This window comes from Ictidomys tridecemlineatus, chromosome 3 (assembly GCF_052094955.1).
Source record: "Ictidomys tridecemlineatus isolate mIctTri1 chromosome 3, mIctTri1.hap1, whole genome shotgun sequence".
NCBI lineage: Eukaryota > Metazoa > Chordata > Mammalia > Rodentia > Sciuridae > Ictidomys > Ictidomys tridecemlineatus.
Genome location: NC_135479.1, coordinates 113,357,370 through 113,384,212, shown reverse-complemented (window position 1 = coordinate 113,384,212; position 26,843 = coordinate 113,357,370). Strand labels below are relative to the sequence as shown.

Below are 26,843 nucleotides of genomic sequence, written 5' to 3'. Positions count from 1 at the left end.
CATAACATTGTTTTAAAGGCCCAAGTTTCCTCTCTGACAGTATCAGTGCTAAACCAGGAAACCTTGAATTCCCAGGAGAGCTGGGAGAAGCGGGGGTGTGGCTCCGGAGACGCCCCTGATTGCCTATCCACTCCAGGCCGCCCCGCCCAGCTCGCACCAGCAGATCAAGGATGAATTTGTACCAGGCATTGGCTGTGCTCTTCTGGGCAAACCCATTACTGACAAACACGCGCGGTGCGTTTTCATGGGAATCTTTCGCGTCTTTCAGAACTCAAACGCACATCAATAGAGCCAAATTTCCACACATTTCCACTTCAAATAATTGCTGAAAAGCCTTCACATAAGAATCCAATCTTCTCTGAGTTTGCCCCAGTAAAACTGTGCTAAGGAATGGGAAGGTGCTGCTACCCCATACAGAATATTGGAAACTTCAAAAAATTAAGGCTCAAAACTAGCAAAATAAATAAACTATAAAAATGCTAAAAAAAAAAAAAAAGCAACGTCTATAATTTGCCAAGTATACTGTGACAGGTCACCAACAGACACTTTTTTAGTTCTTTGTTGTTAAATCGAGACTTGATCCAATTAACCAGATTGGAAAGATCATTTATCAAAGGAAAGTTAGAACTAAATCCAAGTTAGAGTTAAATCTGTTTTGTTCCAAACTCTTTTTTTTGTTGTTGCTGTTGTTATTTGGTTGGTCTATTGGTTTGGGGATGGGGGTACTGGGGATCAAACTCAGGGCCTCCTGAGTGCTAGGCAAGCACTTTACCACTGACCTACAGTCTCCGTCCCATCAAAAGACTTTCTTTTAAAATTCCTGAACACAAATTCATGGAGTTCCTCTAGTGTGGTACCTTTTATGTCTCTTCACTGGCTCTCCAGATCCTGTCCCTTGCCCTGTCTACTCTAAAACTTCTCCTTTAGAAAACTCTGTCCATTTCCATCACAGATGATCCCTCTCAAATGACCCACCTTCCAGGAATTCTCAAGTAATTGTGCAGCTGGCAAACTAGTATCTTCTCCCAGAACACTCCTTTCTCCATCCACATTTCCAGCACAGTGATCTCAGGAGTTGGTAGCTTCCCTACAGATCTCTTTGTTTATTGTTTCTCCCTTGCCCTCCCCGCACCCCAATGCACCCTGAGCTATGGTTCAACATTTCTGCATTCATTCTAAGAACAGCAGCCTGCAAGAGTTTCCTTCCACCTACTTTTTGCTATAGAGAAGAGACAGAAGATAAGGGTTGCTGTTGCCCAGTATCACTTAACCAGTCAAAGAGAAAGCAATTCTTTGTATTCCCGCCTAACACAACTTTTCTCAGGCACAGGAAATACCAGACCCTTTCATAATGTTAATGATACCACACATACTGTTTCCTCCACCTGGAAACTGTTAATCCCCTGTCCCCTGCACCTGGCTAATCCCAGCCTAACCTCCTAGCTCTCAGCTTTTCAATCAATCGCTTTTACTGCAAGATGAATCTGGCCTCTCTGGACAGACCTGGTGACCTCTGTCCTGCCCACAGAGTATGGTTGCTTATTAATTGCTGGTCTCCCTCACTGGAATGCAAGTTCTTTTTGACAGGTGCCCTACTTGTCCTGACCCGGTTGTCCAGCCAACCCACAGCACATTGTCAGGTATACAGTACGTACTCAAAGCACATTTTGAAATAAATGTGTAACCGAACCGAAACAGATTTTCTGCTATCTAATTTCATGTTCTTTCCAATACACTGCTCTGCCTTTGAAAGTCAAAGTACTCATATGAAAAGTATGGCCAGAAGTTACAGAGCCACAGATTGGTCAGCACTGCTACAGAGTAGCCAGCATGAAGGGCAGTTCTCTTTTCTAGGAGGCTCCTTGAACTGTGATCTGACCTGTGGGAGAAGTGACTGAAATGTCCTCATATGCCAGCACCCAGAGATCCTGCCACCCTGAATCAGAACAACAGTCTCACAGGAGGCAGAAGCCCCTCTGCTAACATTACAGTTCACCAGAACGTAAGAACAGGAGAGTGAGGACCATCTCTCCCCACACCTCCCTGGTGTATCTACTTAGCTAGACACAGGATATAGTGACAAATTTTGATGAATGAACGAGGGGTTCTTCTCACGCATGGCCTGTTTCTCTTCCCTGCACTGGCTCTTACCTCACTTTCTTAAAATGTTTCCGATTCTCTTTTTTTTTTTTTAATTTTAATATTTTATTTCTTAGTTCTGGGCGGACACAACATCTTTGTGTGTATGTGGTGCTGAGGATCGAACCCGGGCCGCACGCATGCCAGGCGAGCGCGCTACCGCTTGAGCCACATCCTCCGATTCTCTTATACAATCACAACTGCTCTCCCTCTCACCACTGTCCCCACTCTTTGGCTTCTGTTCTGCCTATTCTTGCTCACTCCACTCTCTCCTCCTATTCATTTCTTAGACCACTGTTATCAGAAACCCAGCCACATCCCACCCAGGGCACCAGAAAACCTCCTAATTAAAAAGAAAGGACATCTATTAGCTCTTGCTTCGCTTGTCCTTTCTTCAACATTTAATACCTCTCACCTTTCTTCTCGAAATTCTGCCTTCATTGTTAGGACTCTGCTCACAAAGTTCCCCTATGATCTTTGACAACACACATTCTGTATTCTTCACTGGTTTTCTCCCTTCCTCTCTCTCTCTCCAAATTCTCCTTATATATATTTTAACAATATAGTAAAGCTATATCTATTCAACTTTTTTTTTACCAGGAGCCAACCCTATTATGTATACTTTAAAGTTTTAACTCATTTGTTTTACAACCACCCTATGACTCAATTATGTGTCATGGCCATGTTATAGTATAGAAACTGAAGAACAAGGGAACTATGCTATTTCCAGGACCACTGCCCACTCTACTCAGTGGTAGAACTAGGATTTGAACCCAAACAGAGCCCTTAACTACTATTCTCTATTAACTCTTAAATTATAGTGGTTCTCAAGGTACCTCTGAACCCACATAAATATGACCTGAGTGATCCTTCTCCCTTTCTTGGGTTTCATACTTGTACATCCAGATAACCCCAGATCATTGTTCTAGACATTGCTCTCTCAGCCCAAGTTCCATACATCCAACTGCCTGCTGAACATATTCAAAACAAACTCGTCACCTTTGTAATATCCTTGCAATTTGCTTTCCTTGGAGCCACCTTTGCTTGCAGAGGACATCATCATGCACCCAGTCACCTAACTCACAGATAATGATATTTCTTTTTCTGCACCCTTACCTCCCACATCCAGCAATAGGTGATTTCATCAGTTCAGCTTCTTCCTCTGTATCACCTTTGTTCAGATCTCAGTCTTATTCCAACTTGCGGCCCCTTCACACAACAGCCAGAGTGATTTCTCTAAACCACAGTTGGTCTCTTCTTGCTCCACTGACAATACTTCCAGTAACTGGAATAGACTATGGCTATTTCTCAAGCCTTGTTGCACCTCACATCCTAATCTCTGTGACCTTAACTGCATGCTCAGTCTTCTAGCCCCCAAACTCTGTCCTTGCAGCCCTCTCCTTCCATCACTCTCCTTCCCTTTCCCACATACCCATTTTCTTTGGCTCCCTCTAACTCTATTTACTTGGGCATCTCTATAGCCTTAGAAACTTTCCTACCTCCCACATCCTCCTATAGCCCTCCAAGCTCACTTCTCTCTATGGACCCACCATACCAAATTTTAATTACCTGTTTATTTGTCTTTTATGACTAGACTGGACTTTTTAGAATACAAAGGGCATGTCTTACACCTTTCCACTACATAAGCACCTAACACAAGATCCACACAAAGTTGGGGCCAAATAAATCTTTGTCAAATGAAATAGGAAATGCAAACATAGCTTTTGGAAGTTGGCCCTGCCTTTCCTCCTGAATTAAGTAGGCTGATGGATACACAGCTAACCGCATTTCAAGTGAGAGAAGCAGATGGCTTTAAATCACATCAGCTCCAGCCAGGGAATATATACTCTTTTCCTTTCAAAACACCCTTAAATTGTCACTCTCAGTGTTGATCTTTTTTCTTTAAAAAATAAATAAATAAAAGATAGGGGGGGCTTTCTTTTAAATATTTAATGTAAATACAGGAAAATAATGAGAATTCTATGGCATGAACATAACTAAGATACAGTGGTGCCTCACTGATATACATTATTAAGAAATGAACTGATTCACATCAAATGACTTTCTGGATTAATGTGTATTTTTCCTTAAAGCATGTTTTTATATTTTTATAGATAATGGGAAAAAATCATTCCCAAATGTTTTATATATTTCTCTATTTTTATAATCAAATACACTTTAAAATATACTCAAGAACAGTAAATGGATATGATCTTTTAAAATTAAAGCACAGTTTCATGTTTGTTTAAACATTAACATACATTTTGGTATTTACATTTATATTTCTCTTTTGTCATTCTTCCAAAATGTTAATAGTGGATGACTCTGCTAGTGAAATTGTAAGATATTTTTGTTTTGTCATTTTTCTCTCACTTCTATTTTCTAATCTTCCTACAATAAAATGTAAAAATTCCATAATAAAAATATAAATTTTAAAAAAATTAGAACTACATTGACTTGACTTTTATTTTTATTAATAACTTAAATCTATACCATGATCCAACTCCATGTTTATTACACTGATACAGTTAGAACCTAATAAAGTGAGCAAGACGCCTTGACCTAACCAACCTAGAAGGTCACAGCTAGAGTTCCTAGGAATGTATTCTGGGTTTTTCAACTCATCTCACCATCACTGTACAGCCAAATCTTACTTTTGCTATCAATTCCTACTTTTAGAAGCTCCTTCTTCCTCTTTCCAAAGATGTTATTTGAAAATTTGTCAAAGGCAGTTGTAAAATAGAGGGATCCTTTCTTTGGATCTTGAAATATAAAGTGTGCCATTTTTAGAGCACAGACTTCGTGAGATCCATTTACACATACAATTTCCTGTAATAGTTGAGGGTGTGTTTGGACTTCAGAATGTGGTTCAGTTTCTAGATCCATGGTAACGAGCTATGTGACCTTGGACAAGCTACTTGACTTCTCTGAGGCTACATTTTCTCACTTATAAATAGGGAAAGCAATAAATATTGCATAGGGTTGTGATGATAAATAAGATAATGAGCAAAGTCCTACTCATTAAGTTTAAAACAATAGCAAGAACTCAAGAGGTAACTCTTGTTATTTATTGCTATGGTTTGGATCTGGAATGTCTCTCAAAGTCTCATGCAACCCCAATGAAGCACTGCCCAGAGGTGGGGCTTTGGGGAAGTAACTGGAATGAGGGTTCTGACCCAATCAGTACATTAATCCACTGAGGGCTGAATAGACTGCTCGGAAGTGGGAGCTAGAAGTAGCTCACTGGGTAGGCCCTGGAGTGGTTTATTTTCCAGGCCCTTTTCTTTCTTTCTCCCCCCCCCCACTCTACTTCCTGGATGTCATGAGCTGAACTTATTTCCTCCAACAAGCCCCTCCACCATGATGTTCTTCCTCACCTGAGGCCCTGGGCAATGGAGTTGGCCAACCATGGACAGAGACCTCTGAAACCATGAGTCAAAATAAGATGTTCCTCCCCTAAGTTGTTCTTTTTTGGGTGTTTTTTAATCACAACAATGAAAAGCTGACCATCACATTTATGCTGCTATTGTTATTCACTTCCTGGTTCTCAATTATTTTTCAAATATAGAGACTGCCAGATAATTGAGTTCAAGATAAGCAAACTATTTCTATATGTAAGCAACTTGTTTCAGAAGTGTCACCTAAAAAGGCCAAGTCACCTTAAAGTTTGAGTGGCATTTTTGAATGGAATTTTGAGAGAGAAAAAAAATAAGGGGGGGCATAAGACTGTAACCCTAAATCACCTACTTTCAGTCTGAAGAAGCCATGTCCCTGGCCTATTTGGTTCTGAATATGCATACATCAGTTAATACAGCACAAGGTGCTATAGCCCCCTCATCCTGCCTCCTCTGTGATGCTTCAACAGCCTTCAAATATAGGAAATTGCCTTTATCCTATATTTGACCATTGCAGTAAGAGCAACCCAGATGGAGAATACATGATGACATATTATTACTGAACTACAAATGAACCAGAAAGGTTCTTTTGTGTATAATAGAATATTCAATATAATAATATAAAGGTTCTTTTATATAATAAAATTTTGTGCCACTGGTGGCTTAAAAGTGGTTTCTGACAGAGTTGTCTTCAAGTGGCTGTGGTTGGTAATACGTTATGGGTTGGAAAATAATTTCAGAGGCAGATAAAAATTTTAAAGTACTTTTTCTAACAAAAAGCAATAGATGTTCATTGTAGAAAAGTTGGCAAAAACTGAGAACTGTATGTGAGGAAATAAAAATTATCCATAATTCACAACCAAGAGATAAGCACTATTAAAATATTTTGATCCATGTTCCTCCTTTTGTGCTTACTGTCTTTATATTTATACATTTGTATATAAAATCATGCTGTTATAGGCATTTGTATCCTGCCTCTTTTTTGACTTATTATAATGTAAGCATTTTATAGGGCATTAAAATTCTTCATAAGCAATGTTTTTAATAGCTGCATAAATGTTCTATTGTAAGAATATCCCATAATTTACCTAACTGTTTCTACATTCTTGGGCATTTAGGCTCCTTCTTTTTATTTATTTTTTTTATTTTTGGCTAAAATACTGAAATTTTAAAGATGGTTTTTAAGAGAAAGCAAGAAGTTTACTTCGTCCACAAATGAAGTACTCAAGGAAACAGACAGTGATGATGTGTTAGTGTAATGGATTCACTGCTAGCCTCAGGTTCAATCAGAATAGGCATTTATCTTTCCTTCAAGCAATAATTCATTTTAATTCAGACTTTCCATTCCTAGCTGCTTCCTCAAAAACGTGTTTTCCATCTCACACAATTGCAATGACTCCACCATAAAGCTCACTTTTTTGACAGGTGGTATTTAATTTGTCTGTAGGTCAAAAGCCCTACTATCTCTTGTTGCCACACTGAACAGAGGCAGGAAGCCTCACTTACAATCCTCCTCATGTGAAATCCTCCTCCTCTGTGAGAATATTTACCTCTTCTTCAAGCTCAATCCTGGCCAGTCTCTCTGATGCACAAGTGCCTTCCCTGGGTTTCCAAGGTCCTCCAGAGTTAACTTTTTACCTAGGCCCTGAGCTCTCTTAAAATCATCTGTCTTCCTGGGCACTAGAGATCCTCACTATAAGAAAGGATTCTTCTCCACCATAAGAAGAACACTATTTCTTTAGAACAGTACTCTTTCCTTTACACTAGAAATTCATGCTAGAAACATAAATGTTCTACCTGTGTCACCATATGAAAAAGCTTAAACATTGAGATAATTGAAGTAGTCACAGCAAGAAGCAAAGCCTTTGGGAGGTGATAAATAATGCAACATGTGGTCATGAAGACTCCATATACAAAAGAGAATATTTATAAGCACGTTGAATATAAAATGCAAGGCTCCAGCAAAGTGAATTCAACATTTCACTTGACTTTCCTTGAACCTCGTAGTTTACCAGAGTCTAAACATCTATAGATCTATCATGAATGCAATCTAAATTAAAAATATAACATCTTGTTAGGGTCAAATAGGGACACAGCACAAGACAAAGAGAATAAAATTTATGAAAAGATGAAACAGGAAAATCTGAAGAGCACAGGAGAGCAAATACTTCAGTGTCCACTTCTATTAATATTAAAACTGGTGCTTGGGGTACAGCAGCCTGATCCTAACCAGATCACCTTACCCTTCAAAAGACCAGCACACTCTATGGAATCGGATACTACCAAAAGTAACCAACAGTGAGACCAATCAGCATTTATCCCTATTGCACAGAAAACAAAATTGGATTGAATAAAGTATCCAAATTATACAAAATGGTATTTTTTTATCTTTTCCTTCTATCCCTAAATAATGGCTAAGTACAGTGCACATTGTTTTTCATTCAGATAAAATAATATGAAAAGTCCTTGCTATGTTGCCTGGAATGGAGATGCTACAGATGTCAATTGGCTGTTTCCTCTATACAGAAGCAATGAGTGGACTTAATAAAATGATAACAAAACTCCTTTTCATGCATTGCCCTTAATGGATCATCTAAACTCTACTTTTTTTTATCATGAATGGGAACATCTTTAAATGATAAGATTCAATTATTTTTATTTTTTAAGCTTTTGACAGAGTATGTTATAAAATCTGGGGATAGTTGATGAAAACATCCATTAAAATACGATGAAAGCTCCCCCCACCACTTTGGAACGCATGGAGCTGAACTTTCCATGTTTCTTATCAACCAAAATCCAGAATTCATACAAACAAAAGTAGTTGGACACTTCTTGGCTTTAAAGCAATTCCTTTAAAGCAATTCCTGTTCCAATAAGCAAATTTTTGAAAGCCCAAATTACTGTTTGAAAAGCAATATGTTCTTTAAACACTAAAGACAAATACAGATTGGAATTATCTAGAATTCTTGAGGCTAAATTGATTGGAATTCAGAAGTTTCAGATCTTAGAAAACCAATGTAGTACATACATGCCCAGACATGTCTAGAGAGCCACACCTCAACCAAATATATTAATATTTCTTCAGGGAAACTTAAGGGACCTCATATAGATATGAATGAAGTCCATAATTAGATTCATGACAGCTCAGTGTAGGTTTTGCCACCTAATTGATTTGTGACAAATAACAGTAGCAACAACAAAAAAATGGTACCTGCTGGTGTTAGGATATCAGAATTATGGATAAGGGATTGCAAAATTACTTTTGATTTTAGCATGCACTGTCAGGTATACTAGTCTACTGTGTAAATTAAAGGAGGATGAAAAATTTAAGAAATTAATACAAACACTTTATGCTCATTTCATGTAGGAAAAAATACCACTGGAAATAGAAAAAGCTTTTATGAAAATCACAAGATAAAAGAGCTAGTGACAAATGACTGATAAATATGTGCAGTAAAGCAGGTTGTAATTAGCTTGATTTAGCTTTTCCACAATGTACACATATTTGACAACATCACATTGTTCACCATAAACATGTACAATCTTGTGAATCAGAATTTTCTAAATAAGAAATGTTTATAAAGTTGTGAACAATTAAAACTCTGTAACTTGCTGTGAGAATGTAAAATAGTGCAGCTGCTATGGAAGATAGTACATAGGTTCCTTTAAAAATTAAAAGTAGAACTACCGTATGATCTAACAATCCCACTTTTGATTATGTAGCCAGAAGAATTTAAAAAAAATGAAAGTGGGATCTGGAAAAGATATTTGCATACCCGTGTTCATAGCAGCACCATTCATAATAACCAAGAGATATAAGGCAAGCAATGTCCATCAAGTGATGATAAAAAAAAAAAAAACATGGTATTTACTTTCAAAGGAACATTATCCAGCTTGAAAAGGAAGGAAATCTTGCCACATGCTACAATAGGAATGAACCTTCAGGACATTGTGCCACGTGAAATAAATCAGTGATAGGAAAGCAACTCCCAAGTATGATTGCACTTCTAATGTGGCTCAACTCATAGAAATAGAATCTAGAATGGAATGTCAGGGGCTGAGTTTAATGGGCAGAGGTAAATAGGTATGGAGTTTAATGGGCATACAGTTTCCATCTTGTAAGATGAAAATATTCTCAAGACCCATGATAGAACAAAACGAACAGTCAACATTAGCAATTTACAAATAGTTAAAATAGTATATTCTATGTTTCTACCACAATTAAGAATTTTTTTGTTTTACAAAAAGACAGTGAAACTGAAGTATATATCCCTTAAACCAAAAATTAATTTTAAAAGCTTCTAGTGATGATTCAGCCTATAAAAGCATCATCTTGGTATGATACTTAAAAATCTATCCTAATCAACCTTTGCTACTTATCAACCGAAACCTTCTGGATATGAGTCCAAAGACTTATTTTAAGACAAAGTAGAGCACTTTGGTTAAAGTGTTATGGTCAAAACACAGAGGAGCCAGTTCCAGAAACTGACAAGCACACAAACATATTTCACTTTGTTGAGTTTTTTGTTTGTTTGTTTGTTTGTTTTGGTTTTTTGGTACTTAGAATTGAACCCAGGTGTGCTTAACCACTAAGTTCCATTATTGTTTGTTTTGAGACAGGTTCTCACTAAATTGCTTAAAGCCTTGCCAAGTTGCCAAGTCTAGCCTCCAACTTGTGATCCTCCTGCCTCATTCAGCCACCAGAGTTGCTGGGATTACAGGCATGTACTACCAGGCCCAGCTTCACTTCATTCTTCAGGCTTATAAATATATAGAAAACACATAATTTTAAAAAGGGACAAGTGATCACCTATTCCCAGCTATTACTATTTTTATATAATCTGCATCTTATTAGAATTATCAAATCTTGGTATTAAAAATAGATTCTTAGCACCCAAATAGTAATTTATTATAGCCTGATGATCTTGGGTCTTACTGACTTTAATGCACTCTGCTGATAAAAGGCTTTTTGATCAATTTGACCTTAGTCTTTACCTCTTTCTATCTCATTCTACCCACAAAAAACAAACATTTTTCTCTATCTATACACAAAGTCTAGGTTTTTGTTATTATTAATAAGAAATATTAATATTAATAAGATATATTAATAAGAAATATTGAGGACAAAAACACATATTTTACCTTTTATTAGGGAGGGCTTAACATAAAGCTTGAGTCAAACAAAAAGCTATGGTTTGGGGTAGACATTCCTCTCCAATGAAATGACCAATGTTAAATAACTAATTATAACAAATCACATTAGTAACATTTTAAGACTAGTTAATTATCAGAGCACATATATCTTAGAACTCCCCCCCCAAAAAAGACTTGAAACGTATATCAATTTAAGTTTGGGGTATATATTTTTATTGGGGGGCAGTATGGGAGGTAGAGAAACATAGATTGAAAGTAGATTATCAGTGACTAGTTTTAATTGGACAATTATTGGTTTTACTTAGCCCTCAAAGAAATTGAAACCTAGCTGTAGAAATAATGTAGACAATGAAATAATAATTGACAGAAAGTGCTGACAGGGACATTAAGAGACTCTAGGATTCAGATGAGGGAGAGAGCTTTCTGACCGAACTGAAACAGGGCCATATATTATAAAAAAAAAAAAAAAAAAAAAAAATCCACCTTCATGCATCCTTGGCTACTACAAAAAAGTTCTCAGTTGTTCATTGAACATCCCCCAGCCAAAAAATGTAGAGCCTTTACAACCAACACTAGGTCATTAGAATAGACTATGAATTCTCTGGTCCCTTAAATTTTAATGAACCTGAGCCCTTTAAAGGTGGCACTGAGAGCAACTTTAGCTGTGAAACAATTAAAATGTTAATGGGGTTTCTACTGTAAATAGATTTATGAAAGAAGGAGAATGCTGACTGAGCTGTTTCCTGGCCCACACTTGTTACTGTCAGTTGAATTCAAGCAAGATTTGCTTCACAGGAGATGTAAGGGATGCAGCCATATGATGGAATGGCTGGTTGCCTGTGGTGCTTCCTACATCAGAATTCATTTCAGTATTATATATACATGCCTAAAGCCCAACACAAATGCTATTCTGTTATCACATAATTGGCTAATGTGCATTGCTGTGTCTTGCGTTTCTACTTCTTTTATTTTACATTTGGCATTCCAGTACATTTAAAGGAAACCCATGTTCATTTTTGTTCATCCCAATACACAGAGAGTTCAAAAGTTCAAAAGATAAGAAGTGGTTCTCAGCATGAGTAAACTGTGAAATCGTTGGAAAATAAATTTTTGATGTCAAGATACATTGCCCGTTTATTCATGCTGAGAATTGTTTTCTTATCTTTTGGACTTTGAAAGCTGGGATAGACAAAATTTGTTTAAATTCCCTAATAAATAAAGATGCAATACAATTTGACTATTATTTTATTATGATATTCTTTCGCCCAGCTCTTATTGAGGCCTGAATGACAAATAAAATCATATAAATTGAAAGTGCACAATGTGGTGATTTGATACATATGTATTCTGAAATGATTACCACAATCCATTTACTTAACGAATCTACCACCTTACCTATTACCTTTTCTCTGTGTGTGATAAGACCATTTAAGATCTATTAGCAAATTTCAAGTATGCAATAAAGCATCACTAACTATGGGCACCATGCTGTAAATTAGATCCTCATATATATATTTTTTTATTAACTAAACCCTTTAAAGTATTAGAAAAAAAAAATCTGCAGGTTCTGCCACTGAGTTCCAGAAGGAAAAACTATTAAAAATTAGGTTGAGTTCCAGAAGGAAAAACTATTAAAAATTAGGTTGATTCTCCCCTGGTCAGCATCTACTACACCAAACTGTGAAAATAGTTTTCTTAATAATTCAGAGAAAGTACAGCTCAAGTCTCCTGGGGAGAGTCTCTTCTTTCAAGAGTAAAATCCACTAAAGCTCAGAATTACTGTCAATTCCTAATTAACCATATCAATGAGGAGGAACATTAAACACCACTGAAAACTGTCCTCTGAGGAGTGACAAAACATTTTCCAGATCACAAGTTGACAAGCCACATAATTTATACACAAGGAATCAAATTTACACAAAGTCTGCTAGAAGCATCTTTATTAATTCCAAACATGTCCTCATCATTGTCACATAGTTATCAAATAGATTTAAGAAAATGAAGACATCCAGGTAACTATGTCAAGTAAAAAAAAAAAAATGTCAGTTTAGGTTGCTGAGACAGACACAATGACTCCTGTGTGAGGGACCTGTGATAGAAGAGACATTTTGCTGGACCTTAGAGATTGGCCTGGAAGAGGAAGAGTTCATCAAGTTCACTGAGAACAAAGGCCCCAGGGCACCCAAATGTGGCATATGTTTGGGGATCCTGGAATGCCCTGTATGTGCATGAGGACGCCACTCACCTAGAGTGTACGCTATGCCCAGAAGTTTCTGCTCTGCCTCCAACACCTTGTCCTGCCAGCTCTGCTGTCTTCCTGCCATGAATGCTCTTCTAATCCCAATCCCACCTCAGCTTCCAGAGCTGCCACAAAGTTTCTCATGAATTTGGCTTCACCTTCCTTCTCAATACAGGAATGCTCTGGTCCTACTCCTTTATGATACCAAACTATCCTACAACAAGAAACACTACAGTTGATTATGGGGGAAAGACTCAATTTTACCCATCTTTGTAATATTTGCAGGTGCAAGGAAAATGCCTTGGTGACTGTGAGTTGATGCTGATTCGTGCCCCATTGGTAATTAATTCTTCTGGAGTGGTACTAAAAGAAGTTCTTTCTCTTGGCAAATGTGGCCATGGAATAATGAGCTGAATATGACGGCAGATACCAATTAAATGTTTAGTCAGGGCTGGGGATGTGGCTCAAGCTTTGCACGAGGTGCTGGGTTCAATCCTCAGCACCACATAAAATAAAGATGTTGTGTCCACCGAAAACTTAAAAACAAATATTAAAAAAATTCTCTCTCTCTCTCTTTAAAAAAAAGTCAGGGTAGAAGGTATATGAGGCTCCTCTGTCAGAGTTTTCACATCTCATGGCCATGACCAAAAGTGATGGCTATGGCTCTGAGAGTTACAGTCTCAATGAGAACAATATTCTTCCATTGGGTATGTTTAGTGAACCTCAGGGGTGTCACTGTTCACTTTCCAAGATCCTACTTCATGTAACTTCCCTGAGGACTTCCGTTGCACTTAACCTCTCCTCCTTAGGCTCTTTTTCATCTGTCCTCCTCTTGTACATTCAGATTTCTAGATTTCTTTTCTCAGTGATCTTTTTCACTTAACTTATCTCCTATAACATCAGCATCAAGATAGAGCTCTGGCCCAGACCACTCTCCTGAGCCTCAAACACTTAGAGGGAGCTTCTCTAGAAAGTCTTCAACTGAAATTCCACAAAGACATAAATGAATACCCACAGGGTCCCTGCCAAATTCATCCTCACATTCCTCCTTTCTCTGTTTCCAATTTTCTCCATTTTCTTGAGGCTACCCTCAACTCTTTCTCTCACTGCCTCACCCCCCCACACACATTAACTTCTCTGATTATTAATCTTGCAGATCTCTCCTTTCCTTTCATCATCAGCACTATTGCCTTTGTTTGTAAGACTCACACTACTTCTCCCTAGACTACTGATAGAACCTCCAAATAGAACCTTCTGTCCCTCTGGTTTCATTCCTCTACGACTCATTCTGTATTTAAAAACATAAATACGATTAGGCTACTCTTCTGCTTTTAGTCAGTATCCTCCTAGCTCCCCATTTCCTATAATGTCCAAAGTCTTGATATTCAAGACCCTTCCTGAGCAATCCCACCTAAGCTGCCTTAATCTCATTTTTTTTCAGTAGTTCCATACAAATTCTTCCCTGCAAATGAGTTATGGTTTTCATAAAGGGGATATCTTGCCTTCTTGCTCTTCTCACCACCCAGAAACCACCATCACCACTCATTTAATCTCCACAAAAGAGTCAACCTAAGAAAAATAAGCTCTGGAAAAACCTACCCAGAAGTCCTGTATTTTCTTCCTTCCAGCTGGGTTGGAATATTGTGTAGGGAGGCTTTGGTCTATTTGTTTTTCTCCCTCTAGGTCTATGAGTTGCTTAAGGAAAGGGAATTGCCTTATTCCTCTCTGAATCCTCATTGCCTAACAAAGTACTCGACACTGAATAAATGTTTGTTGAATGATGTAACAAGAAAAGAAATCAGCCACATATTAAGCAACTGGGTTAGAGATTTGATTTCAATGTCAAAGGAGAAAAAAACAAATACTAGGGATTTGAAAACAACCCCTTGGGTAAGCTCACTAAACCTGTGTTCATCTAGTCTCAATGTGTTTCTACCTGCTAAAAAGAATTGAGAAGGTCGAGCGCCGAATTGAACAAAAGGGAGCAAAACTAGATTTAAACTCAGAAAAAATATACTGATAGAAATAGGAAGGAAAATGCTAGGGACGTTAGCTGATATTTCTTTAAGGTCTCCTGCATTTCTTACAAAAATAATTGACATCAAACTGGGGACAGAGCTCAGTGGTAGAGCACTTGCCTAGCATGCATCAGGCCTTGGGTTTCATCCCAGCACTGGAGGTAAGAAAAGCATTAAGAGTTTGCTTATTTTCTGAAAGGATATTTATATAGCAAACAGCCTGGGAAGGTAGAGAAAGGGTCTCTTGCCAGGGATAAGGACAGTGTTTTTTCCTGAGCATAATAATATAATTCTCTAAGAAGAGATGTTATGCAGTTTTGCTAGTCGGCTTCTTGTGAGATTAGAGGTTTTCTTACATTCCAGGTTTCTCACCTATGACTGTGTGCACAGGATCCATTTGAGTCACTCCTCACTGCTCCTAGGAAACCTAGGTGGGATAGAGGTGCAAAGTAAGCCAAAGCAAACATGGCATGCATGCCACCTGCTGTGAACTAAAGGATGAATAAAGTCATCTGACTCAGGAATCTCATGTCTTCCATGAGCAGCTATGAATTGTGGCAGACTAACTTGTCCCCATACAATGGAGCAAAATCTTAGACTCTTCACAGGGTGACAGGACTAAAGACAGAACAAAAACAAAAAAGAAGAAGTGATCAATCAATGTTTGTAAAATTGAATAATGCCAGAAAATAAGATTCTAATACTATATAGTAGTTAGAGCAAAGACTTTACAGTCAGTATAGGTTCATAACCTAACTCTTCTACTTATTAACTACATGACCCCTCTCTGAGCTTTATACCCTCATACGCAGTTTCTTCAGAAAACCTTACCTTCCCTAGATTTCAATGTCTTCATCATAAAATAGAAATACTAACATTACATTCTGTTATAGTTGTTGTGAGAATTAAATGAGCCAAAATATGCAAGAGGCTTAAATTGTTCCTGGCATATAAAGACTGATACTTAAGAAGTGCATTCTGATGCTTGAACTTCATTCCATAATCAGTTTTGAAGAAAGGAAATAATATTACTAGGTATTTACCAATTTACTTTAGAAATAAACCTTGATAAAAATTAAATGGTATATACACATATATGTTTATAGGCATATGTGTGTGTGTGTATTTCAACCATTAAAAATAATGAAATCTGGCCTTTGCAACAATATGAATGGAACTAGAAATAATTATGTTAAGCCAAATAAGCCAGGCACAGAAGGGCAGACACCACATGATGTCACTCATATGAGGAATCTAAAAGGGTTCATTTCAAGAAGTTGAGATTAGAATGGTGGTATTAATTAGAGGATGTAGATACTGAAGAAAGGGATAGGGAAGAAGTATGGCAAAAGGTTGATTAATGTTTACTAAGTTACAGGAGCAAGAAGTTCTTTTCTACAGCATAGTAAAGTGATTATAAATAATGATAATATTCTGTATGTTTTTCTAAAAAGTGAAAAAAGGAATTTGAACATTTTCAACATAAAAAATGCTGTAAGTTTGAGCCCATAGATAGGATTACCCCTAATGTATACATGTATCAAAATATCACATTATACCACATATACATATTTATGTTTATATACCAGTTAAAAATTAAAACTAAAAACATTTAAAAATTATTATATGGTACATATAATAAAAATAAAGAGAACTGAAAGGATATGAAAGAGAGGATCCACCAAGAGATAGCTGTAATATACAGGAGTAAAAACATCATAACTGGGATTTATGTGACAACAACAGAAATTAAATATAATTCAAGAAATATTTTATTGCTGGTACTTACAGGATGTAGCAAATGACAGAAATATAAATGTTAACTTATATTTATACAATTGCTACATAAAAGGCCGTTTTATATACCTCAGGCTTATGAGTAAACTCAGAGAAAAGTAAAAGATGTAAGATGGTAAACGTAATAAAGGGAAAATAGGCAAAGTGCCTAAAAAGATGTAGGAGACAATGATGACTATAGAGGCCTATGGATATTCTGAGTCTGAAACCCTGAAGTTTATAGTTGTGATAGCTTTCCATTGCTATGACAAAATACCTGAGGAAAAAAATGACTTAAGAGAGGCAAGATTTACTTTGACTCATGGCTTCAGAGGTTTTAGTCCACAGTTATTTGGCCCCATTGCTGTGAGCTTGAGGTAAGGAACATCATCATTGTAGGGATATAGTGTGGTGAAGCTAAGCTGCTTACCTTTTGGCTGTCAAGAAGTGGGAGTGGTGGGTCAGGAGACAAAAATGAACTTTTCAAATTCATGCCCCCCAGTGAACTACTTCCTCCAACTAGGCCCCATTTTCTAAAGTTTCCACCCCCTCCCAATAGCGCCCCCATCTGGCACTATTCAACACATGAACATGCAGAGGACATTCTAGATCCAAACTGTAACATTCCTTCTCTGGCCTCCAAAGGCTCATTCCCATCTCAAAAACAAACAAACAAAAAACCATTCAGTCCATCTCCAAAAGGTCCATATAGTCTTAACAATTCCAGCATTGCTCAAAAGTCCCAGCTGGACAAACTTCAAACCCTGAAGCTCCATGTCTAGCATCCAGGTGCGTGGTGGCATGATGTGAGCTCCAAAAGGCTTGGCAGGCCCAACAAGGTAGCCTTACTGGCTGTAGTTAGTTCACATGGCCTTCCCCATGAGCTGGCTCTGCTTGCTGCCTGCAGCTTCTCTCAGCAGATGTTCCACATTCCTGGCACTGCTAACTTCCACAAATCTCCATTGTCCCTTCAGATTCACATGTTACTCTCACTGGCTACCCGCAGGAATTCTGACTCTGCCATACAGGCTTGGATTCTCAGGCCTTCTTTGGAAATCTTAATGGAAGCCTCCATGACCCTTCTAACTCCTGCATTCTGCATGCCTGCAAAACCAGCATCATGTGAATGATGCCAAGATCTGCTGCCAGCAGTCTTCTGAGTTCACACAAGAATCATACATTAAACTCTGTTTACAACATTCTAGGGATTCTCCAGTCTGAACCTCCAAGCCTTCTGAAACTTCTCCCACAAACCAGTTCCAAACGTTTCTGAACCACATGAATAGGCATACTCCCAGCAACAATCCTACCTCTTGGTACCGATTTTCTGTTAGTCAGCTTTCTGTTGTTGTGACAAAATACACGAGAAAGGTAATTTAAAGGAGTTGAGATTTATTTTAGCCCATAGTTTCAGAGATTTCAATCCACACCTACTTGGTCTCATCACTGTGGACTTGAAATAAGGCAGAACATCATAGCAGGGGAGGGGTGCAGTGAAGCAAAGCTGCTCACCTCATAGCTACCACAAAGCAGGGGAAAGGGCTAGTGGTATGATAAATTCTTCAAAGGCATGCCCCAGTGAACTATTTCCTCCAATCAGGATCCACTTCCTCAATTTTCTATTACCTCCAAATAGCACCATCAGCTGGGACCAAGCCTTCAACATGTAAATCTCCAGGGGACATTCCAAATCCAAGCCATAACACCAGTTGAAAATGCCAAATCTGTGCTCCAAAGAGGTTGAGCTACATGTGCACATCTGGGTCTCATCAGAACAGAAAATATGATGAAGTCATATGCTGTGGTGGGGGGGAGATGAACAGGGTAGCGTGTAAAGAAAAGGGAAAGAAACAGAGATAGAAAGTAGAATGGAGGGGCCCGTGGAAGAGAGCTACAACTAATACTAAGTGTCCCCAGAAAAAGCATAAGTAAAGATGTGGGAAAGTGGAAAACAGGAATAGCTGGTAATGTCATGTGCTATAGAAAAACAATAATGGGGCAAGTTCTGAAAAGATAGTCTCAGAGGCAGCCAGGCTGCAATGGGTTTATAATTTATCAATTATCAGAAAGTAGTAGAAAGGAGAGAAAACAGTAGGAAGGAAAGAGTTGGAAATAAAAGAAAATAGATGACTTGGAGACATTATTCGAAAGATGGAATCTGGAACAACTAGGGAAAGGATTACCTTGAAACAAGAATAGGAAATTTATTGCCATGAGACAAAAAAAAAAAAAAAGAAGAAGTAAAGATATAGGAAAAATATTAAAACGGAGGACAGGGACATTGAGAAAATGCCTATAATGTCAATTTATCAATACAGTATGAATTGCTGAAACTTCAAATCAAAGGTTTGGGTCTATCTAGGAGAAAAGGAGAAAGAACACCTATGACTAAATATAAGTAAATAGACCCAACAAAGTAAAAAGATCAGAGAGTCTGGTAGTTCAAGAGTGTACAGTAGAGAGGTCAAGAGTCAAGGGACCCCCAGAGTATGGTGATTAGGGACAAGGTCCTAGAGTTAGTCAGGATAGGTCCAAAACTCATCCTGCTGCTTCTCAGATATGAAACGTCAGGCAAATTACCTAACCTCTCTATGCCTCATCTGAAGATAATATGATGATACTATCCACTTTGTATGATTGTCATTTGGATCAAAGATTCTAATAAAATACAAATTGCTAATAATAGAGTTTCTCTCATAGTGCACACAGCTTTGTTTTTTGAATTCATTATATGTTCATTAATGTGGTTGACCCACAAGAAAGAAACAAATTTTTGAAATGATTTACACTAATGAATAAATGACAGACCACAAATCATGCTTTAAAGTGGACTGCTACTAGTCCCAGACATCTCTAGTTTGCTCATGCTATGGTCTGAATATTTGTTTCCTTCTAAAATAACCTCAAGGTAGTGATTATCACCCTTTGGAAGGGGATTAGATCCTCAGGGTAGAACTCTCATGAAAGAGAGTAGTGCTCTTTTAAAATAGGTCCAAGGGAACTCATTTGACACTTTGATCCTATGAGGACACAGCTGGATTTAAAAACCATTAAACAGGCCCTGCCAAACACCAACCAACTAGACCTATCAATGCCTTAGATTATGGCTTTCAGGCCCAGAACTGTGAGAAATAAATATTTGTTCTTTATAAGCTATCCAATTTATGATATTTTTGTTATAGTATTTTGAACAAACTAAGATAGATCAATTTCAGGCTTTGTCATAAGTAAAAAAAATAAATAAAAATAAAAGTAAAAAAATTCCAGCATAGTATGTGGGACAAGAGACAACTTTCAACTTCCTTTTACCACCAGATTATTATCATAGCTTCTTGAAAAATTCTATTTCTAAATCCATGGATTCTTTGTAAAATCTAAATCTCTGCCACTCCCATTCCGACCCCTGTGTTTCTACCTCAGTTATAGAAAGCTGAAATAAAACATACTTCTATACATTGTGTTGAACAGTATCACATTTAGCACACTTCAAATTTGTATGTCAAAACTGCCTATGTTGGGGTGGGGTTGTGGCTCTGTAGTAGAGTGCTTGATGAACATGTGTGAGGCCCTGGGTTTGATTCTCAGCACCACATATAAATAAGTAAAATAAAGTTCCATTGACAACTAAAAAAAAAAAAAAACTATTTAAAAAAAAACCCTGCCTATATTGGATATCCTCATTAGGGATGGATGTGAGAAGTCCTGCACAACTTAGAAGACTGCTGAGCCACAAAGTAGCCACACCTTCTTAAAATTCCCTCCACATACCAGAGAAATCCATGTATCCCAAGTTCCAGGAGATTAAGCCACGGGTTCTGCCTTTAGTCATTTCTGTCTGGCATGATAGCTCTAACACCTCCATGTTTACTACTTCTCATCATGTTACTATGCAAGTATTTACAAGAGTATATTACAAAGGATAAATTTTAATAGAATGCATTACAGCTAGTCATTTTCTTTGATGTCTCAAAGATCTGGGTAGAGTTTATTTCCTCCTACTTAATCCCTCACAAAACATTTACAGAGCACCATTAACATAAGTAAACTCTTCAATATCCCTTTATCAAAATGCCATCACCAGTTACAACTCTGGATTTCATAATGCACTTACCAAGGATACCTTTCCCCACGCCACACATCCCATTTAAGCCTAGTTCATCATGTTAGTACTTAAGTGCCTACAAGCATGAAGGAGTCTCCATGAGGCAAGAGAACTCACACCCATTGTAGGATAATCATCTTTCCAAACTAGCATCAAAAGCCAATATAACCCTATAGCTACTTCAACAATCAAAAGAGACCCCAAATGTTTCAGTTCCATTCCCATTGAAAATGCTTGCTTTAAGAAGTTCTCAAAAATGGCTTGGGGGACTGGGGATATAGCTCAGTTGGTAGCTTCTTGACAAATTCTAAGTCCCTGGATTCTTTGTAAGACCTAAATCTCCGCCACTTCGATTCTGACCCCTGAATTTCTATATTAGCTATAGAAAGCTGAAATAAAACATACTTCTATACATTTATGCCTTGCATGCATAAGGCCCTAGGTTCAATCCCCAGCACCACCAAAAGGAAAAAAAAAAAAAAAAAAAACAGGCTGGGCTGGATGTTCTAAAACGGGGCATATGTTAAGAACCCCAGCTCTGGACTCAGACTGCCTGGATTCATATCTTCTGAATTTTTGGAGTCTGAACTTAGTATGTCCCTTTCTTCATCATGAAATAGAAATAATAATGCCTGTCTATAGGGCTATTTTCAAGATTAAATAAAATAGTACATGAAAGGGATCTAGAAATCTGCCCAGCATCTAAGAAAGAATTCAAATAGATTAGTTATTAGCTGTGATTTCAAGTGCCTGCTTACATAGTGGGTACTTAAGCACTCTTTAGAGAATACTGATTTTATGAATCTGCCTAAATTTAAGTTATGCAAGGTTTCCTAAATACAACAAGAGCATTGCACAAATCAATTATCATTAGAACTGGAAAATCCATATACCATACATCTCTTTGTTTCATTAATAAAATATCTTTTGAAAATGAGCTTACTAAAAAAGCGTATAAATAAATAAAATGTGTTTTCTTTCTGAGGACTACACCATAAATAAAATACATTATGTTTAAACTGACCACTAGTTAGCTGAACATTCATTTCCTAATTTCCCTTGTCTCTCTAGCTCCCCAAATCTGCACAAGTACAAGATCAGCTACATAAAACTCTTACCTGTGTTAATGACCTATAAATGCCAGTCAGTAAGATGATGCATTCTTATTAGTGGTCTTCACCTCATTAGAAGCCTGCTTTCACTGATAATGGAGCTCAGAGGTCAATTTAAAAAAATCTAGGAAAGAACTCTCTTTAATTTAACAGATGGACAGGTGTTTGGAAGCCAAGAGCTGTTCATGGTTGCATTCCACATGCCTACGAAAATTGCAAAGACATCTACAGAAACCTAGCACTAAATCCCAACATGGTTCCTACTGAAGAAGCCACCAATAACTCTAATACAAGAGAAGACAAAAATATAAGTTTGATTGGATTTCCCCATTTAGTTTTCTGAAAGTACTAAAAGTCATCAGAGTGATCTCAATAGCTCCCTGGAAAACACATCTCTATTAAACAATCAAGAATTTATATTGGTTTTAATATCTGATTTCATCTCATCTAATAAATAAATGAACTGCAGGAGCAGCCTCCTTAAAAAAAAAAAAAAAAAAAAAGTGCAAAGTCATCCCCCCAGCCTTTTCAACCAAAGAACCACTATTGGAACATGAGTTACAATAGTTAAGTAATGTTTAAAAAAAAAAAAAAGTGGTTTATTTCTGTTGTTCCTCAAAGCCTCCATTCCTTTCTCCAAAGGGATTATTCAGTCTCAATGTGCCTCGGTGATTCTGTGACTACCTAATAAGGCAAACTGGGATTCACTTAAATAAGGGCACTTGTGAAGGTAAGAACAGGGCTACTGGGCAAGCGTGCTAAAAAGCAATTTCTACGATATGAAGGCTTATGCATGCACAAGTTATCCAAAGTGAGATGTTCTCAGAGATAAGCTGAAAAGTCTAAAGCAACCTCTTCAAAATAAACAAGGCAAATCTTATCAATTCAAGAGAAACCACATTCACAAAAACTCCTTGTATTTCTGCCAAATATGTATTTACAAACTATGCAGGAAAGAACTTGTGTGATACGACTGATATCCTGGCCAAGTCTCAAGATTTATAGTTAGTGACATTTGCAGTAACCAGGTAGCAAATTGAATCTCACAGGAAAGGGATGAAATATGGAAATGTAAAGTGAGTCCAAAAATAGTATTTTTCTTACCCGAAAAAGTGAAGCCTGGGAAATGTATGGATGGCTTTGTGTACTTATCTAAATCCCCTTTTCTATCATAAAATATTCACATTTCAGAAAAGCAAAATGAAGCAAAGAGGTAGCAAAGTAGAAAAAAATATTCAAATGTTCAAAATACTGTCTGTTCATAACTGCTCCAGAGCAGAAAATGAAAAGCAGAATTTGATTTGGCTTTTCTTTCAGACCTTTCAATGATGATCCCTCTGATGCCACAGAATTCCGCAAAAACTTATCCAGACAGTCAAGGAGACCTTGTAATTTGCAAAGACTTGCCACAAGCATGTAGCTACACTTCACACAATGATCAAGACTTAATATTTCCTATCCTTCACCTTTGCTGACCTGTCAAAAAAAAACCATGTCCCATCCTCAGACGATGCTTTCCAGTCATGTTAGGAACTCTTCAATTCTCTACTAAAAGGAGCATGCATCTAAGCAGCTTCGCAAGTAGCTCATTCAGTGGTTGACACACTCATCTGTCACTTAGCCTCTCTCAAACCTGTGGAATAATCCATTCCTTGGACTTAATGATACCTCTTTTAAAAAAAATGTACAGGAGCTCATTGGTTTTTGTAAAGACAATGTCAAGAAACTCGCAATTCGATAGGATTTCATTTAAAATCCTTTTAGAAAGTGGAATCTGTAAAAGCTAATTACTCCCAAACAGGAAATTAACTGAAACACACACACACACACACACACACACACACACACACACACACCACAAACCACACACACACACACACACACCAAGCACACGTGCACAACACTCAAACTGGAGGGGTGGGGGGAATCGGTCAGGCGCTTAGAAAGTATGAGTTAGGTAAAAGGCACACGGCCCTGGGTCGTGGTTTCTGCTCCAGAGCCGAAGCTCCCAGAGGACACGCTGGTGACAGCGTTCCCACGGCGCTCCGCCAGGGACAACCCAAAGATCCCTCTTGGTGCCTGCTGGCATATCATCCCTCCTTCCCTTCTCGGAGCGAAGGGCTCCGCCCGCGGTGACCGCAGCAGGTCAGGGTGGGGCGGGGGCGCACGGGCGCCGGCTCTCTTCACTCGTTCGGGAGCACGCGGGCGCCACTTACATGCCTGGCTGGAGCTGTAGGGCGCTTCCTGGCGGCCAGCTGGCGGCCACCCAAGCGCAGAAGCACCAGAGCCACAGTCGCGAGGTCATCTCAGCGAGGCCAAGCCGCTCCGGCCACCGCCCGAACTGCGCGCTGCGCGCCGCTCAGAATCCGCCGAGTCCGAACCCGGCGCAGAAGTTGGGCTCGCCGGGCAGAAGTTGGAGTGCAGGGCTTGCGGGCCCGCGAGGTGCGTCTCCCTGAGGAGGGCGCGGCAGCGGCTCGGCCCCACCGGGCGCCACAGGCGATTGGGAGCCCAGGAGGAGCGGCCAGAGGAGCCCCCGAGGCGCGGTGGCCGGCGAGCTGCACGGTCCTGCTCCGCCGGGAGCGACTGGAGCAGAGCGAGCCCAGCGGCCCCGCAGCCCCCGCAGCCCGGGTGCCATGGAAACGCGCTCGCCGCCCTCCCGCCCCGGCCCCTCCGGAGCGCTTAAAGAGACAGCCCCGCTGCCACCGCGGGCTCGACGCGTTGTTGGGCGTCCCCCACCCCCCAGCGCCCTCCTCACCCACCTCCTCTCCACGCCAGCGCTGCGGGGACTAGAAGCGGCGGGGGCTGGGAAGTGGGGGCAGTGGGAGAAGCAGCTGGGACGCAAAATCAGGGGTTTCGCTGAATACTCAGCCTGACTCTACTCCCAACCTCTTCTGATCCACCCTCTAAGCACACACACCCCAAAGCCCGCTAAAGACGCTAAGCTGCTCTGGTTTTCAGCCTCACACACCAACCTGCTCAGAACCAACCAGCTGTGCATCTGCTACAAGCAGAGACCAAAAGAAGGCTGACTTTTGATTCACTCTTCTCCTTCAGCTCACTCCCTACCTCGAGTCTGGGGAGTAGGTCTGAACACCAGACTAAGGGAGGTGTGTTTGAAGTGAAAACCAAATGGTAGTTGATTGAGTCAAATCTCTTGCCAAATCGACAGTTGCAGGACACATCTTCAGCTCATCCAGAAATCCTAGTTACTCAAAATGAGATAATCTCCCTTCATTTTATTTGGCCACCGTCTCACCCAATTTAGGCACCAGAGTTATAGGAAGGAGCCAACCGTTCTATAAAACTACTCCATCCTTCCCTGCAAACCAACTCCCTTTCCCTAAAAATATACGGAGAAGCCGTCAGTTGCGAGCCCCCACGGCCCTTCCAGAAGGGAACAGCGTCTGCTCTGAACGCGAAGCTTGGGTTGCGGTGCTGGCTAGCGCTGCCCGGGACGCACAGCCAAGAGTAGCGCGGTCGCCAGCAGCTCCGGCCTGAGGCTATGCCTGTGCTCGGCGCCAGCTGCTGTCTGGAAGGCCGCAAACCTCTGGAGTTTTTATTTCGTGAAAATAAAAATCTATGGTGCATTGTGCCCTCCAACAAGGACAGCCCAAGCTCTGGAGCCATCGTCTGCAGTTTAACCCTGCAGAAAATGGAACCGTCTGCAATGAAACAACTTTTTTCCTTTATTCCTAAACTTACCCAAAGTGTCTATCCAAGGACTCATTCATAATCAAACACTAAAAGGGATACCACCTGATTTCCACAGTCCTAGGACCCCTAAAATGATTTTTCTCAGAAGGTGTTTTTGGACTCCCTCTTGCCTTTCATAGTTGAATTAACCATCTGGCTTTTAATTTCAGTCTTCTAAGCCTTTGTTCCCCTTTTTTCTCTTTCTGCTTTTTCTGTCACTAAAGAAGCAATTGGACATTTACAGGAGGGACCGAGGAGCACACTTTTGGGGGGTTTCTAAAAAGGAATAAAAAGATGAGAGTGGGAGAGAACCACACTCCTGAATTTTTTAGCATTCTGTGACTTTGCTCTCCTTGTTTATTTAAGTTTGTAATTCATGCTAACTTGCAATGTTTCCTATTCCTCTTAGACTTGTCTGTATATTTTTAACTTTTTAAAATCAAGTTTACAGTGAAAAATTCTGTAAAAACACAACTAGATGATATCTTTATCTTTTGGCAAGTATCTTGAACACAGAATTTTAGAGCTGTTTACACAATAGAAATCATTATCTGACCCCTGTGTTTCATGAAAGAGGAATTAATTCTTACTTCCCTTTCTAAACACCAGTTATACATGAACCAGGCCTTCTCCAAACCCAAGAGATAGTGGACTTGGTACTGACACCAGCTGTGGAGATGCATTTTCCTGTGGCTAACTCTCAATTAGTTCTGCTAACAATAGGCCCAGTACAGGTTAGTAAAATACACTGGTAATTTTAAAATTTATTTTTAACTGTTAATTCTAAATTCTCCTCAACAAAATTGATTACTTAATTTCACCTCCTCTTCTTTTTCCTCTCTCTTCTAGGGAAGCACTATTGAACAGTAAAATGACCAAAGGCAGGTGGGGTACTATAAGGATGGGAATTAAGAAACTGGATAAGCCATAATGATTACAGCTTCTGAACTAGTGTAATGATTGTATAGGGTATGTGTATAGGTTCAAAGATTAACCCTCTCCATGGATTCAGTTTTCTAGTTTGTCCTTTGGATGAAACTTAAAGGCTCCAGTTTATTTCAATACTGTTTGATCTTAATTGTTTTGATGAAAATTTATAGTGTACCTAAAGTTAATATAGATTAACTCTTCCCTGAAATTTCCTGTGACTTGCTAAGCCTTTCTTTGCTTCTGGACTAGTTTTAACTCTGCAGGAGTCTATCTTCAACTAATCTC

General features: G+C 39.0%; 1 protein-coding gene across 5 annotated transcripts in view; it reads right to left on the bottom strand.

Moving 5' to 3' along the window:
* The window catches only part of LOC101973364 (EGF-like and EMI domain-containing protein 1), a 616,632-nt gene extending 592,022 nt beyond the window's left edge, over positions 1-24,610 (bottom strand). For 2 of the 5 annotated variants that reach the window (XM_040270043.2, XM_040270041.2), the window contains exon 1: positions 24,152-24,610. In XM_040270043.2, the coding sequence (XP_040125977.2) occupies positions 24,152-24,240 (89 nt within the window). In that variant the 5' untranslated portion in view covers positions 24,241-24,610. The remainder of the gene's footprint in view (positions 1-24,151) is intronic. The other 3 variants (XM_040270039.2, XM_040270047.2, XM_040270048.2) reach the window with 2 other exon arrangements.
* Between the last annotated feature and the right edge of the window lie 2,233 nt (positions 24,611-26,843).